Source organism: Talpa europaea (genome assembly GCF_964194135.1).
Source record: "Talpa europaea genome assembly, chromosome: 15".
In the NCBI taxonomy this organism is placed as follows: Eukaryota; Metazoa; Chordata; class Mammalia; order Eulipotyphla; family Talpidae; genus Talpa; species Talpa europaea.
This window is the reverse complement of record NC_140083.1, coordinates 65,664,406-65,681,240: the sequence shown is the minus strand read 5'-3', so window position 1 is coordinate 65,681,240 and position 16,835 is coordinate 65,664,406. Positions and strand designations below refer to the sequence as shown.

General features: G+C 38.1%; 1 protein-coding gene across 1 annotated transcript; it reads right to left on the bottom strand.

The window, feature by feature from the left end:
- Nucleotides 1-424: 424 nt before the first annotated feature.
- On the bottom strand, nucleotides 425-6,427 carry LOC311185426 (NKG2-A/NKG2-B type II integral membrane protein-like; the record flags this gene model as incomplete). The annotated part of the gene is made up of 4 exons (XM_084256052.1): nucleotides 425-478; nucleotides 4,599-4,750; nucleotides 5,854-5,949; nucleotides 6,241-6,427. The coding sequence occupies 4 exons, from the start codon at nucleotides 6,425-6,427 to the stop codon at nucleotides 425-427; spliced, it is 489 nt and encodes a 162-aa protein (XP_084112178.1).
- Nucleotides 6,428-16,835: the final 10,408 nt, after the last annotated feature.

Sequence of the window (16,835 nt, the reverse complement as noted above, 5' to 3'; positions counted from 1 at the left end):
CCTGGAGGCTTCTTGGTGTTTGCTCCACTGGCTGAGATGCAGCTGTCAGGGGCACCCATGGAAGAGGTGCTAGGGATCTCACCTCCTGCCAGCTTTCTAAGTAGTCCTAGTTACAGTTCCCTGCCCTCCAGCAACTGCCTGAAGACACTCTGTCAGGGAGTCTTCCTGCTCCGCAGTCCTGAGATCCGTCCTTTCCATTCTGAATCTGTGACTGTGGAATCTCTGTCTCCAGACCAGCCAGAGATCACGCCAGGAAACTGTCTGCAGTCACATATCTTCAGTGCAGAAGCCTAAAAAACATCCTCAGGGAGGCCTGGAATCCAAGCAATCCCTCCTTCGGCTATTTGCTGTTCACCCCAAGGTTTTCTTTGTAATTTTTTGTTTTGTAATTTTTTCTTAGGAGGACAACCCCTCTAAATAATCTTTACATCAAACTTCTCCTGGTTTCAATCTCCTGGCTCAATTCTTGTACATTTTTCTATGAGAGATTTGAAATATTTAAGAGCTAGGAATAATCAATTAGCTTGAAAATATGAGTGAAATAATTCACCTTATTGAGGATCTATATATAATAGCTCAATAATATAATTCACAATCTGTACATGATTTACTTTAATAAATAGCAAAAGATTTAGAAATATACAATATATACATAGGTATACAATTTAAAATTTCATATTAAAAAAGACTTCTCAAAAAATTCTACAATATGGGCTTCCCCTGGTGGCGCAGGTGGTTGAGCACCGTGCTATGAAGCTGTCTGCAGCCTCTGCAGCACCGGTTCAAACCCGGCAGGCTAGTGAAGGTCCCACATAGCATGGCAGACCTCTCCTGTCATGCCCTCTGCTCCCCTCAGCAGTGTACTTTGTCAGTCTGCCTGTTCTGTTCCCTGCTCTGTCTGTGGTGAATCCTCTCACCCTACCACGCATCTGGCCTGTACCCCGGTTCTTGTATAAATGAATAAATAAATCTTAAAAAAAAATTCTACAATATCTGAGCTTCCCCTGGTGGCACAGGCAGTTGAGCACAGCGCTGTGAAGCTGTCCGCAGCCTCTGCAGAGCAGATTCGATCCTGGCCAGCCAGTGAGGTTCCCACATGGCAAAGCAGACCTCTCCTATCTCACCCGCTGCTCCCCTCAGCAGTGTATTTTGTCAGCCTGCCTGTTCTGTTCCCCACTCTGTCTCTGGTGAATCCTCTCACCCTCTCGTGCATCTGGACAGTACCCTGGTTCTTACATAAATAAATAAATAAATCTTAAAAAAAAATCTACAATACCAAGGGGAAGCCTCAGGTGAATGATGGATTCTGGGTGATTAATGTGAGCCATGAAGATACATCTTCTGTAGCAGAGGAACCATTTTGGATAGCGGAATTCTTAATGTGGGAAGATATGCCTGTGTGGAAATCTTTTACCATTTTCTTGAATTTGTGTGATTTCAAAACTGCTAGAAAAATATTTAAATAATAAACAAAAAATACATAACTTTTAAAGAAACTAGAAATGTGTTATTTACAGTTAGCGAGAATGGCATATACAAAATTTAGGTAAGCTCATGTACCCAGTGCTTGCATACATATTTTTTTGTTTCTGAACAGTATTCAGTAAAAAGCCGGGTATCTTGAATATTGAAATATGCACAATTTTTGCCCTGCGATTCCTGAGATGCTGATATTGTCAACCTGAAATATAGAACACAATACATAATTAATCTTGGCAACATGTAACATTTTTTGAAGAACTAGCAATATTTTAGACACTATTACATGCTTAAATCTGAATCTTCCAGTTATTCTTCAATGGAAACAAGTATTTGTTCACATATTGCTTTTTCTTGCTCAGATGAATTCCTTCAAGTCATAAACTATAAGAGTTGTTAAGAAACTTAGAGTTTGGTGGGGCCTCCCTGGTGGCTCAGGGATTGGGACACAACCTATGAAGCAATCCACAGCCACTGCAGCACAAGTTCGATTCCCGGCTGGCCAGGGAGCAACCCACATGGTGCAGCAGACCTCTCCTGTCTCGCCTGCTGCTCCCCTCAGCAGTGTACTTCGGTTCATCTGCCTGTTCTGTTCCCTGCTCTGTCTCTGGTGAATCCTCTCACCTCTCGCATCTCTGGCCTATACCCCAGTTCTTGTATAAAAATAAATAAATCTTAAAAAAAAAAAAGAGAAACTTACAGTTTGGAAGAGAAAACTGAGCCATTTGTCCACACCCAATTATCCCCACTGGTTCTGCGGGAGACTCCAATCCATGGAAAGATATAAAAGATTTTCAAAAAATTCTATGAGAAAACAAATGTTATAAGAAGTCAAATGAAAGCTTTTATACTAATCTGAATGTTGTAATAAAAATAGCTATTTCATTTGCACTTATAGTCTTTTAATTTTTTTATTAATTTGTGCTTCCCATGGTAACGGAAATGCCCTATTACAATTTCCATGGTAACGTTCTATTCCAATATTACACACTGGACACACAAGAAAAAAAGAATTGTTCTGACTTAAGTGAGGAGAATACATTGACAAAAATAATTACAAAAAAAATTCAGGTCTCTGAAAATTTATCAAAACCTAATAAGACTTTGCAAAGTATTTATCAATGGAAAAACTGCCAGAGATTCAAATGATGAAGTAAATGTATTATGGTTTTCTTGCCTCCAAGAGCTCCCATGCCTCCCCATTCCCAGCTCAGTGTGCAAGAACAAGCATAATTTTCACTATTTGGAGAAGACTGCAAAAATCAGTGGTTTTATTACCAGAGGGCAGACTTGAATAACACTGGGGCGGGGAAGGTTGTTAGATAGCCTGCTAATTTTTCAGCTCATTACATCAGATTTGCTAATGCTGGATTTGCTGAATTTGCCAGATAAGGACTGTGGCAAGCTCATATTTCTTTAAGCCTTTAAAATATAATGGAGGGCCTCCCTGGTGGTGCAGCGGTTGAGCGCTGGGTGGCAAAGCTGCCCGCAGTCTCTGCAGCGCCAGTTCGATCCCCAGCCACTGGGTGAAGGAACCCACATGGCGCACAGGCTTCTCCTGCCTCCTGCTGCTCCCCTCAGCAGTGTGTTTCAGTCGGTGTGCCTGTTCTGTTCCCCGCTCTGTCTCTGGTGGATCCTCTCACCCCCTGCATCTCTGGCCTGTATCCCAGCTGTTGTATATATATAAATGGGTAAATCTTAAAAAAAAAAATGGAAAATTACTATAGAAATTAGGATACAAGAGAAGAGATGACATTAAATCTGCACATTCTTGGCTGATGAAAAATATATCAACATGTGTAGAGAACAGATGATCCCAATAAAATCAAAAATGAAAAGAACAACAACAATTAGAAAACTGATTGCAAAGTTATGAGCAATCCTCCAAACCCACACACACATATACACACACACAACATACAACACACACATCAATGGTATGTTGGAGTCCTGACAGAAATTCAAATCATAATCAAATGACTAAACATTGACAATAACTAAGACATAATCTTGAGACATAACAGGCAAGATTATGTGATAAACTGAATCATGTGAAAATCAGGGATTAGGTGAGATAATGCTCCACCTCTACCAGCAGTTAGGCTGTGTCATCTCATAGAGAACCTGCATTTGTCTTAGACACAATTTTGTGGTTTTTTTTTTTTAAGATTTATTTATTTAAACAAGAACTTGGTACAGACCAGATGTGCGGGAGGGTGAGAGGATTTATCAGAGACAGAGCAGGGAACAGAACAGGCAGACTGACTGAAATACACTGCTGAGGGGAGCAGCGGGCGCCATGTGGGACCCTCCCCTGGAGGCCGGGGATTGAACCGGTGCTGTAGAGGCTGTGGGCAGACTCGCAACCCAGGTTTCAACCGCTGCGCCACCAGGGAGGCCCTTGGACACAATTTTGGGTTGAAAGGGATTGACATGGAAACCCCAAACCCTTGCTCTGCAACGGAAACAACTTCACAAGGTATCCAGAAATACCTGACCAGGCAAGGGTACCGAGACCACTCAGTGGAGAAAGGACTGTTTCATTCACAAATGGTGTTAGGAAATCTGACTATTTCATGCACAAAAAAAAAAAAAAAAAAAAAGAACATTTATTTTAGCCATATACAAGACTTAAGTCAAAATGGATTAAAATCTTAACACAATATATACAACTATAATTTTTCTAGAATGAAGCATGGGAGGGTGGAAAGATGAAGAATGTGGCAGGGGAGGGCATGTGAGGGCTGGAAACTTCTAGTTCATGATCCAATTTGCAATTATCTGTCTTTTCACTTGATGACGAATATGTAGAATTTAGTTTTCTTGGGGTAAACTTAAGTAGCAAGGCTTATTTTAGATAAAAGCACATGTATAGGATAAAAGGCTTATTTTAGATAAAAGCACCATGTATAGCATGGTTTTCTAAGAAAAGCTTGACTTGGAAATTATCAAACATGCATCCATGATATAAAAGTATAAATGAAATATTTGACATCAAACTGTGAAATATGAGACTCTAAAATAGGCTGAAAATATGTACAAAAGACGGATGAATCCTGCAAATATAATACTGACTGAAATTACATTTAATAAAACATTTCAAATATTTAGAATCTTACCATTTCTTCCTGATTATCTATGTAGAGCAGGTGAGAGTTATTAGCAGCACAGGCCATCACGCTCTCATTCCAGGTTTTTTTCTCAGGACTAATGTAATAGCAGCTGTTAGAGTATGTTAACCACTCCTTTGCACAAGGGCCACAGTGATGGCCTGAAGAAAATTACAAATTATCACCCAAAACAATTTGAATTTTCAAAACTGAAAATGAATTTACTTGTATGCATAGGAATGAGATATTTTAATTATATAGCTCTGCATTTCACAGGCTGTTACATATTTATTTTAAAAAAAACAAACACACATCCACAGAGTCACTAAGAAAGATCAGTTTCTCATCCATTAATTTACGGGCTCATATAAAGCAAACACTCACAAAAAATATTGACTCTATCTATGTCCTGAAAGTCAATGAACAAAGACATGGTTTATTATGTATTTCCTATTGTTGATATATATTATATTTATATATTTATATTTATATATATTATATATAATATACTATTACAACCAGAAATTTGAGCCAACTGGCAACATTGGTATGGTGATTGAAGTGAGTTTTTCTCTTTGCTGTATACAAAGGAATATTATATGCATTGCTTGTTTATTACCTGATTTTGAAATTCATTTCATCAACATACTAGTTACAATTTTTTTGTAGTGTAAGATAGAGATAAATATGAATTGTACTGATAACACAACTCTGAAAATTGCTGTGTACCTGTTTGATTCCCTGTTGTCTGGGCTGGTGATTTTCCCTCCGATGTTTCAGACACTAGAAAAATTAGAGTAATTCTTATAAATATTGATGTTGATCTAAATAAGTCATAAATTTAATTTCTTACTTTGAAATTTGCTATATTGTTCAGGATTACAATTATCTGGAGCAAAATTAATTTCAGAAGGATCCTGAATAAAATAATGAGCATTTGGGAATAAATATTTCAAAAGCATAAAGGACCAGACTTCACCCAGTCTTTGTTTCACCAGTCTTCTGAATTAATTCCTACTCCTCAATAAGTGATTTCAGCCTTCTAAAGATTGTTTTTGAGTTTTGAAATCAGAATATATATAGTACTCCATACATTTTATTATTTGTGTTTTGACAAATACAGAATAACCACTCCACATTTAGTCTAAATGCATACATTAAAATGAGAGTTCTCTTAGTTCTCTTCCTTAATATTGTGAAATATTTAAAGGCACAGATGATCATTAAAATGAAAAGTTCTCTGATATTTCCAAAATTTACTTACAGTAAATAATGATCACTGCTACAATAATGCATATCAAGACAAGACAGGTCAGTCCCAGAATCCCAGCAATGAGCTTCTCTGGAGTTGCTGCTAAGCCTGCAGGGAGAGAAATGAAAAAGTTGAGAAAGGACAGAAGGAGACAGTTGTTCAGACAGTTTATAGACAAGAGAATCTTCATATGCAGAGAGTCACATATATAAACTTGGACCCCAGACCTTTATCTCCCATTGTAACTTTTCTCCCAGGATATCCATTGCATTTTCAGTAAACGTAATACCCTATGTGTTGTTGGTCAACAGTTATAAATTATAACAATACCTGGGAAAAAAATTACTCATCATTGCACATACTAGAACAGTTCTATTGTGTCTCTAGTAAATATTTTACCTTTGCAGTGGTACTTCTTGTCATTCCCTTGAAGAGCCGGCGAAACATTTTGAAGATTTAAATCTGCGTAGGTTATTTCCTTCTCTGGTATTGAAACGGAGCGTTTGGTGCCCTTGGGTTTTATCTGGTGTCTTTTTGCGCCCTTTGCCACTTTCAGCTCTGCATAGGTTACTCTTCCGTTACTCATCTCTGCAGCTCTGCTCTGTGACCACTGAACTAAAGTAGTTAATGGTGCACATGATGACAAGACCTCATGTAGCCAATGAGGTTGGAGTGTGGCAGGAGCTACCAGACTCATGCAACTGAACAATGTAAAAGTCTCAGAGCCTTGCTCAGGTGCTTCTTGATATTGACAGAATACTTAGTTTTAAAAACGCTCTTCAATGTTTGACCATTACCATTTGTTGAAGTGTAAAGCAAATAATTAGCAAGGAATAAAAAGTTTAATAATAATATCCTCATTAATTTAAGTTTAATTTCTCAGACACAATTTAACACTATAGTATAACTGTTGAAATTAAAATGCTAGTAGAAAAAAATACGGCAATTTTAGAATCCACGAATGGTTAAACATAGAGTGTTCTCAAGTTGGGGCAATGATAGTACTAGTGTATATATTTATTTCCTACACAAAAATTTATTTAGTGTCTTAAATTTATTTTTTAAATGGGATGAAGGGTTAGGGTATTGTATTTATCTCTAATTATTGTAGAGTTCTGATAAATCATGAAAATTTTAAAGCATACTTTGTAAATGTAACATGCCTGAAGAAATGGGATCCTGTCTTTCTGAATCATTGGAGTATTGTAAATCAATTTTACAAATTCCAAAATAAACCAATCCCTGTCATGTTGCTTATGGGATTTCAGGTTAAACTGCATTGATTTACAAACCTGATTATGCAAGTGTGTTTGATTTGTTTAATACTTTATTTGATTTGTTTAATACTCCATTGGCAAGAATATGAATATGCTAAGAAATCTTTGAACATCATATTTTTACTTATTTTATACTCTGAATTACTTAAATAAAGATATTAGCATTTCTTTTTTATTTGATAGTAAATAATATATTAATTGTTACAACACATGTGCCATTTGTAATCTCCCACTAAAATTGCCTGGAGAGTGAAGACAGCAGAGACAGGAGAGGAGCAGCACATACCTTCTGTGAGCCAGGAAGTTGTCTATCCTCTAGTGGGAGACCTGGTTACTCCTGTAAACAATACAACAATATCTGTGATCTTCACAGTTGTTCTGTGAAGGCTGAGTGAAGCAAGAATGGAAAAAGTAGATTTCTCATCAAAATGTCACTTAGAGTTTGAACAGGAAATTGTTATATTTGGGCTATTCTGAAGACAGTTTATCTCATCACACACCTCTACACTATAGGAGAGTATGGGCTTATTGTATGTCATTGAGTTTGTCCATGGATAAGTGTCTCTGAGAAATTGTTCTCAAATTCTAAAATATATTGGTTCCATCCATGTTGTTAACTTGCTTCCATCTCAATCACAAACTTTCAAAACGTAGGCTTTGTTGTATCTTAGGTGTTTAATTCCATATTTTGACAAGTTTGTTAACTCTTGACATGACATACTTCTTTTCCTTATACTCTTAGTAAGTCCTTACCTTATTGTAATAATAAAAGTATTCTAAAATCATAATATAATTAGCAATAGGGTTTTTTTAATGTCATATTTTTTTTTAAATTTTAATTTGGAGGTTATCTTTTTGCTTCATATGTGCACATGATTCATTCACCTCCACAAACCACCCAAGTCCCTGTCCCATCCCTCTCTCTACTTTCCCTCACCTGTTCCCTTTGGTAGCCATTTAATTCACTTTACTAAGTCCAGGATTTATTCCTGATGTGTTTCATCTGGGTATGTTTTTTGGTTATTTATAGTCCACAGATAAGTGAAAGCATCCAATTATATTTCAATTTCTGAGTTATATACTTAGCACAAGTATATACTATATACTTAGTATAAGTATATACCAAAAGTCACTATTTCATCTTTTTAATATCTGTGTAGTATTCCATTAGATATATATCTCACAATTTATCTATTATTGGAGGTCACTTAGGTTGGTTTCATGACTTGGCAATTATGGACAGTGCTACTACGAACATAGTCATGCATAGATCATTTATATTAAAGTTTTCATATTTTTAGGATAAATACCCACTTCAGTTATTGTTAGATCATGCAAAATTGCTACTTCTATTTTCTTAAGAAATCTCCGTACTCTTTTCCATAGAAACTACACTAACTTTCATCCCCTATGTTATTTAATAAGATGAGCCACTAATCATTCTCAAGAACATTTCAACTATTTTAACTCTCAATATATAGGGAAAGATGAACAAGAAAAGACAGAAACATGTAGCATACAACATAGACTAGTAAACACAATGATATTTGAAAAACTGTTACAACATAAGGCAAAACCATTATTGAATGATGAAAGGAATCTTGCCTAGAAACACCAGTTAAGGGCCTCCCTGGTTGCTGAGGAGCTATCAGCACTATGGCCTAAGGGAGATGCCCCCCCAGGGAGCTAATCCACATATGGCTCTGCAGACCTCTCCTGTCTCACCCACTGCTCCCCTCAGCAGTGCATTTCAGTCAGTCTGCCTGTTCTGCTCCCCACTCTGTCTCTGGTGAATCCTCTCACCCCCTCACCTCTGGCTTATGCCCCAGTTCTCTACACCCCCACCCCCAAATAAAAAGAAAGAAACAAGGCCTCCCCGGTGGCACAGCTGTTGAGCACTGGGCTGAGAAGCTACCCGCGGCCTCTGCAGCACCGGTTCAATCTCGGCCGCTGGAGGAGGGTCCCACATGGCGCGCAGACCTCTTCTGTCACCTGCTGCTCATCAGTGTATTTCGTCAGTTTGCCTGTTCTGCTCACTGCTCTGGCTCTGGTGAATCCTCTCACCCTCCCGCTCTTCTGACTGTACCCAGTGCTTGTGTATATAAATAAATAAATCTTAAAAAAAAAAGTCCTGTTGAATGCAGAAACTATTTAAAACAAAAACAAAACAAAACAAAACAAAAAGAAAAGAAACACCAGGTAAACATTTTTTTATTTTTATTTTTTTAAGATTTATTTATCTATGTAAGAACCAGGGTACAGGCCAGATTCACAGGAAGGTGAGAGGATTCACCAGAGACAGAGTGGGGAACAGAACAGGCAGACAAACCAAAATAAATTGCTGAGGGGAGTAGCGGGTTCGATGGGAGAGGTCTGCCAAGCCATGTGGGACCCTCGCTGGCCGGACAGGATCGAATCAGTGCTACAGAGGCTACAGACAGCTTCACAGCACAGCACTCAACTGCCTGCGCCACCAGGGGAGGCCCCAGGTAAGCATTTTCCTGGTGATTTGTCAACATTAGCAGCCAGAGGAAGTGGGTCACCTTATTCAACTGACACCCTCCATTATAGGGGTGTGAATGGTGAATGTGGGACCAACAAAGAGGACCTTGTCACCATAAGTACTCAACCCAGCAGGAATCTTTATTTCCCAAAGCATGAGACTCATGGCCTCAATAAGAGATAGATGAAATAGATTTTGAAATGTAATTTCACATAATTTAGCAGTGAGAATTAGCTACAGATTAGTGCAACAGTTGGATAGATTACAAAAATATATGGCAATGAAAATAAATGAGGACAAACATGCATATTATATGATGCCATGTATAGAAAGCTGAAAAACAATAAAAAAGATCTATAATATTAAAAGTCAAGACATATAATTAGTTAATAAGGATTGAAGAGAAGTGATGAGAAAATACATGATCTCATTTGTACTTCAGACATTGGAGTCTCATGATCTAATTTGTAATTGTGTGATTCTATTCATTTTGTGAACAACCTGTACAAACATGATATGTTCAATTTCTTTAATGCATGGTAAAATCAAAAAGAAAAATAAATGAAAATAGTCTTTATTGAAACATTATTTTATATGAAATGCAAGAAATGGATTATATGCACTGGTAGTAGAAAATATAAATACTAAAAGTCAAGCAATGAATATTAAAAGACTTTAAAATAAACTACAAATATGTACAAAGGATGAATGGATTATATAAATATTAACATGGACTGAAAAAACATTCAACTAAATGTTTGAAACATTTGGAAACTCACCATTTCATCTTCATGATCTATGTCAAGCAGGTTAGAGCTTTTCGAAGCACAGGTCATCAAAATCTCATACAAGGTTTTTTAGTTATTACTGATGTAATAACAACTGTTGGCCTTTATGGCAAGGGGTCACAAGAATATACTGAAAAAAGCTTCTCAATTATTACTCAAGAACAATTAAAAATTTCAAAAATAAAAAAAAATTAATTTACTAATACACATAGTTATAAACTTATTTTTTAATTATATATCATAGTTCTATACTTGTAGGCTGGTACTTATCCACACACAGAGAGGAGAGTCAACCCCTCATCCCCTAATTTATGTCCTTATATACAACAAACACAAACAAAATATTTCAAAATCAAATAATGGAACCCTTTTCATCAAGTGGTAATGCCATTTCTATCATATATATTATGATAGAATGATAATATGATAATATGATGAGTGACTACATCATGTTATAGCTATAGGAAATCTAAGTCAATTAAAACAAGAATGGTATTCAAACTGATTATTTTTTCACATTGTAGTGTAAAAAGTCACATCTCCTATAATTTTTATTTATGAACATGTTATGCCTGATTTCCTCATTTAGGTTCTCTTCAAAATATCTATTACCAGGGGCCTCCCTGGTGGTGCAAGGGGTTAAGCACCACACTATGAAGCAATCTGCTGCCTCTGTAGCAGACCTCTCCTGTCTCACCCGCAGCTCCCCTCAGCAGTGTATTTCAGTAGATCTGCCTGTTCTGTTCCCCACTCTGTCTCTGGTGAATCCTCTCACCCCACCCCCAGCCCTACACATCTGTGGCCTGTATCCCAGCTCTTGTATGCATAAATAAATAAATCTTTAAAAAAAAAAATCTATTACTGTTATAGAGCCACCCCGATATTAAACGAGTTCCTGGCTGTGGGTCCTCACCCGCGCGCTTTAAAGGGACTTATGAATACTCTACTACAGACACACACAAAAGGGTTAATAAAAGGTTTATTTACAAGAGAAAAAGAAATAAGGAAAATGTACAACTCAGGGAGAAAATAGGGAAATAAAGTCTTTAATGCGTCCTACCCGATCCGATGACCTGGAAACCCAAAGTCACTCTCAGAGCTGGCCGGATGCTGCGAGCTTGCCGAGAGCCCAAAAATGGAGAGCCCCCAAAGCCCACGTGTCTGCCTTTTGTATCCACCTGGCTGCTTAACCCCACCCTCAGGTCCCAGCCACCTTCCCTTTGGTGGTGATGGGATTTGGAGTTCCCAGTGTCTTTGGCTTTGACCTGGGGTGGGGGTGGAGTCCACAAAGCCTGTATGGAATTGGCTTTGGGACATCCTTTTCCCCCTAACATTACCATTTTTGAGTAGCCTAAGATATAGACAATTATGAACTGCACTAAAATCAGAATTTGGAATATCATGTAAGTTCATTTGGGAAACTTTAATATTAGAGATGTATTGTTCTTTGCCAGTATTAAGGTAATTAAAAAACTTAAAGGATACCTTAAAGAAATAATATTGACCTAAATATCATTATAATTTTAGTTTATTTATTTATTTTTAAAGATTTATTTATTTATGCATAGAAGAGCTGGGGTACAGGCCAGACATGCGGGGTCACCAGAGACAGAGTGGGGAACAGAGCAGGCAGACTGACTGAAATACACCCACTGCTGAGGGCAGGAGAAGGGGTGAGGGGGGGCAGGAGGGGTGTGCTGCACCATGTGGGTTTCTCCCTGGTCAGCCTGGGATCGAACTGGTGCTGCAGAGGCTGTGGATTGCCTCACAGTGCGGTGCTTAACCCCTTGCGCCACCAAGATGGTCGTATTTTTTTTCTTTTTTTAATTCTTGGTTCCATTTCCTTCTTCTCACTTCACTTTGCATATTTTTGAAATTCTGACTTCCACCCACCCCACACCACAGTCTCCGAGGGTCTTTGTGTATGTGTGTGCGCGGGTGCTTTGTCCGGAATTTATTGTTGATACCAGTGGTAGAATCCAGCAAGCACTTAATTATACCATAAGCAGAAGCCCATATTCCTTGGATATAAGTGTCTTTTTATAGAATTTGAGAGAGATATTTAATTGTTTTACCTCTGAGAACCTCACGATCTCAATGTACTTACTTTAAGGTGCCTCTCTGTTGCTCTTATTTTATTGTTTATATGTATTTTTTTCATTTTGTTGTTGTAGTTGTTGAATTTTATTCCAGAAATTCTGATAGAATTTGGCTAATACTGACATACATAATTTAAAACAGAAAGTGAAATAGGAAACACAAATATAAATATCATATTCAGAATGACATTGCGTTCATTTAATTAGTTTATTGTTGCGAGCCAGCCGCAGCAGTCTGGGTGTCAGGGGTTCCTGAAGGATGGGAAGGCATCAGCGCAATTGTAGAGAAAAATAGTAAGGGAAGGGGGAGAGTGAATGAGGAGACGCAGACACTTGATCAGGGTGCTGACATCATCCTGCTGAGGGTCTCAGCAGCCCTTTATTTATATTGAGCAAATCGTGAGTACACAAGCATAAGGTAGGAAGATAACAATTATCACATGTCCTTTTTCAGGAGCTGCCAAGGGTCTGTTTGCCTTCCGGCAGAGGTGTAACATTTATTATTCTTTGTCTTAAAGAAGGCACAGTTGCTAAACAAATGTTTTCAAAATAGTTATTTACTTTAAACAATCTAACAGTTATTTTATTACTAGCAAAAAGCCTGTGTGTCCACAACTAACATTTCTAAGTTTGCCATGGTGAACGATTAACTATGGGCTGAGGGAAACAAAGGGCAGGAAGTTACCTGGGGGAAGGGAGACAAAGGAATTTTTTCTAACTAACCTACAAAGTTTAGACCAACATATAACTAATTGATTAAAGTAAAAAACAGAAGGCTTTTATTTAGAAATTATTGTCTATATTGTTTTAGCTCTACCAGTCATAAAATTGCTGTTGACTTATTCTTGAATGCATACTCTAACAGCTACCATACCAATTGTCACCTCCAGGGGAATCAGCCCTAAACAAACAGGAAGAATTTAGCAGGAGTTAGCTATGGCACCTCCTGGCTCATCAGGAATTTTCTTACACTTGGAGAATGGATCAAGTCTGCCACCCAACTGCTATCTTTAAAGTAATAGAATTTCCTTCTCCAATTTGCTCTTGCCTCAAAGGACCACATCTCCATATTAAAGACTTGGCCAAGGGATGTTTACAGCCTTTTGTTCCCAGAAGTTTTTTCACTTGTTAATGTAAGGCCAAATGTTGACTGCCTTTTGGCAGAGAAAGACTAATTTTATAAAAAATGTAATAATTGTATTATGCAGTGCCATTTGCCATCAAATTGGTTATTGAGTAATTGATCAGTACTTGCAGTTTTACTTTTAAATGCATATTTTTAGCAATGGTAGAAACTAGCCATAAACAAATGAGGAGAATCTTGGAGTCAGCTAACGAGATTCCGGATTTTTCAGAAATCTGCCCCATGACCGGACTTTTGTCAGACGACATGAGTAGCGCGGGTCCCATTAGTTTATGGTCCTTTTTCAAATCAGAACCTCTGGGGAGGTTTACAGGCTATCTTTGGAGAAACCAAAAGACAACAATGATTGTCATTAAGACAAGAACCTCAAAAAATGCAGGGCAGACAACAGTTTTAAATGCTAATGTCCTATCTGCAACTTTACCCTAAATAATTACCAAGAAGCAAGTTTCCATATTAGTAAATTTGAACATAATATTAAATACCAAATCAGTCCTTCCCTGCGGCAGGCTGCACCTCCCATTGGGGGAGACTCCTGAGAAGAAGGGAGTTCCTGTGCTCCCCTGAAGAAGGAAAGTTGTACTACCCAGAAGGGAGTTCTTGCACTTCCCAAAGAGGATCTGAACTAGGGAGTCTCCATGGCAATGCCTGCTGATGCTCTCCTCTTTGTTCTTGGTTAATGCTGAAGTAAGTTAGTTATAAATTGGCATGTGAAAACCTAATTCGGACCCAAGTGACAATTGGCTTACTGTTCTTAGGCATGAACTATCACAAAAAAAGTAATAATTGTTTAAGGTATAGTTAGGAAAGAAATGTTTTGGCCCTGAGAACTATGGAGAACAAGCTGCCCTGAACCAGCTGTGCTTGGAAACCATAGACTAACCTGGGGGGGGGGGTACCTGTTTGCTGCAACAATACATTTCCTGGTGTATGCAAGAGGTCAATAGTTTGCAGGCTGTGTGGAGGTTAGGAATTTCTAGTTAAGAGTTAGACTTCAGTAGAACTTACATAGATTTGATGAGTTGTTTTAGACCACTTTGAAGTAATTAATATATTAACCAAGTTAATTGAGTGCTAGGAGATAGATTGATTTTAGTAATTGAATATAGACTAGGAATCTTATACCCACTTTGTAATTGAGAAAGTTTAATTGTTGCCAAATGTTGTGCTGTCTTGTATGATTGATCATGCTAGTAAATGAGCTGTACCTAGGAAACTAATTGTTCTTAGGTTACCAAAGAAATGGCCTCCAGGTGTAAGGCCAAGGGAGTCTTTGCATAATCATGAGAAAATATGATTATCTTTGCTCTGCTTCAATGCTTACACTGGTGTAATCCCACCGCTTGCCTTAAGGTATAAATAAAGACCCACTGAGACCCTCAGCAGGAGATACTCGTATGAAATAAGGTGTCTGTGTCTTCTTCACTCTTACCTCGCTCCACTTCCCCTCAGCCCTTTGAGAGAAAACTTTCACCAATGCTGTCCTCTCCTCTCTGAGATCCCTGACACGACTTCTAGCTGGAGCTGGTCTCCAGCACTTCCCTCTTGAAATTTTCTTTTGTCTATGAAGAACACACATTCTGCTCTGCTTCAACATGTAATAAATTTTAGAAAGTCCCCACCTTTCCCTGAAATTAGTACTGAACTCATTAGTGTTTAATTCTCAAGTGCAGAATAACAAATCGTGTTATGTTCCACACCTGAAAAACAGTCTCTGAAATTTAGACACAAAAACTACTTTTTGATCTTTCTATCCTGATTTCTAATTTAAATCCACCCTTATCTAGCATACACACCAAGTATCATTTTTATATTTACATCAAGTTTATAGGGCAAGTCTATGTTTTAAGCTCACTGTCAATTCACACCACTTATTTTGAATAGATGTAAAAATGTGGATTTTTTTAAATATACATACATAATATATGAAATAGATGGGAGAATATTTAGAGTTCTTAAAAAAAAAAAATAAGAGCCTCCCTCGTGGTACACTGGGTTTAGCACAGCGCTATGAGGCTGTCCGCAGACACTGCAGCATGAGTTCGATCTCGGCTGGCCAGGGAACAACCCACATAGCGTAGCAGACCTCTTGTGTCTCCGCTGCTCCTCTCAGCAGTGTATTTCAGTCAGTCTACCTGTTCTGGTTCCCACTCTGTCTCTGGTGAATCCTCTCACCTCCTGCACCTAGGCTGTACCCCAGGTCTTGTATGCATAAATGAATAAAACAAATCTTAAAAAAAAAAAAGACACACAATTGAATGGGAGACAGGAGAGATCTGCTGCACCATGTGGTTTAGCTCCCTAGTCAGAGATCAAACTCATGCAGCAGTGGCTGATGATAGCTTGATATTGCTGAGACTTAACCCCTGCACCACCACGGAGGCTTGAAAATTTAGTTTTCTGCATTAGAATGTGTCAGGGAAAATCTATTGCTTCTCTCCCTTCTTAATGGTGAGATACATATGTGTGACTGAGACACCCCCTTTTTGGAAAGAAATGGCTTTCCAATCTCCTCTCCCTCTAACACCCCTGTAACTCTTTCCTTTGGTTCCTAAATCTAGGAAACATTAAAAGCTATATTACCAACAATTGATTATTTCCTTAAAAATGTCTTCAATAACAAACACATAGCCTATATATATATATATATATATATATATCTCCAAAATAACACAAAATTGGAGCATAAAATTGGGATTCTTTAGCAGTAACAAAAAGAACAATAATTGCAACCTGATTTTCATAATGGAATGCATGACACACAAGGAATTATTCTCATTTATTGTCCAGATATGACATGTGTGGAATTTGTCAAAATCCTTCCTTAAAAAACAAGTACTTTTTATATATGCGTTTGAATTGGTTACTTCGGAGGTTTTTTTTTTTTTTTTTTTTTATACAAGAACTGGGGTACAGGCAAGATGCGAGGAGGGTGAGAGGATTCACCAGAGACAGAGCCAGGAACAGAACAGGCAGACTGACTGAAATACACTGCTGAGGGGAGCAGCGGGCAAGACAGGAGAGGTCTGCTCGCCATGTGAGCTGCTCCGAGGCCGGCGGGGATCAAACCGTCACTGCAGAGGCTGTGGACAGCTTCACGGTGCTGCGCTCAACCATCTGCGCCACCAGGGAGGCCCCAGACTTTTTTTAATGCCTGACTAAAACTAATGTGTTGGAGACCCC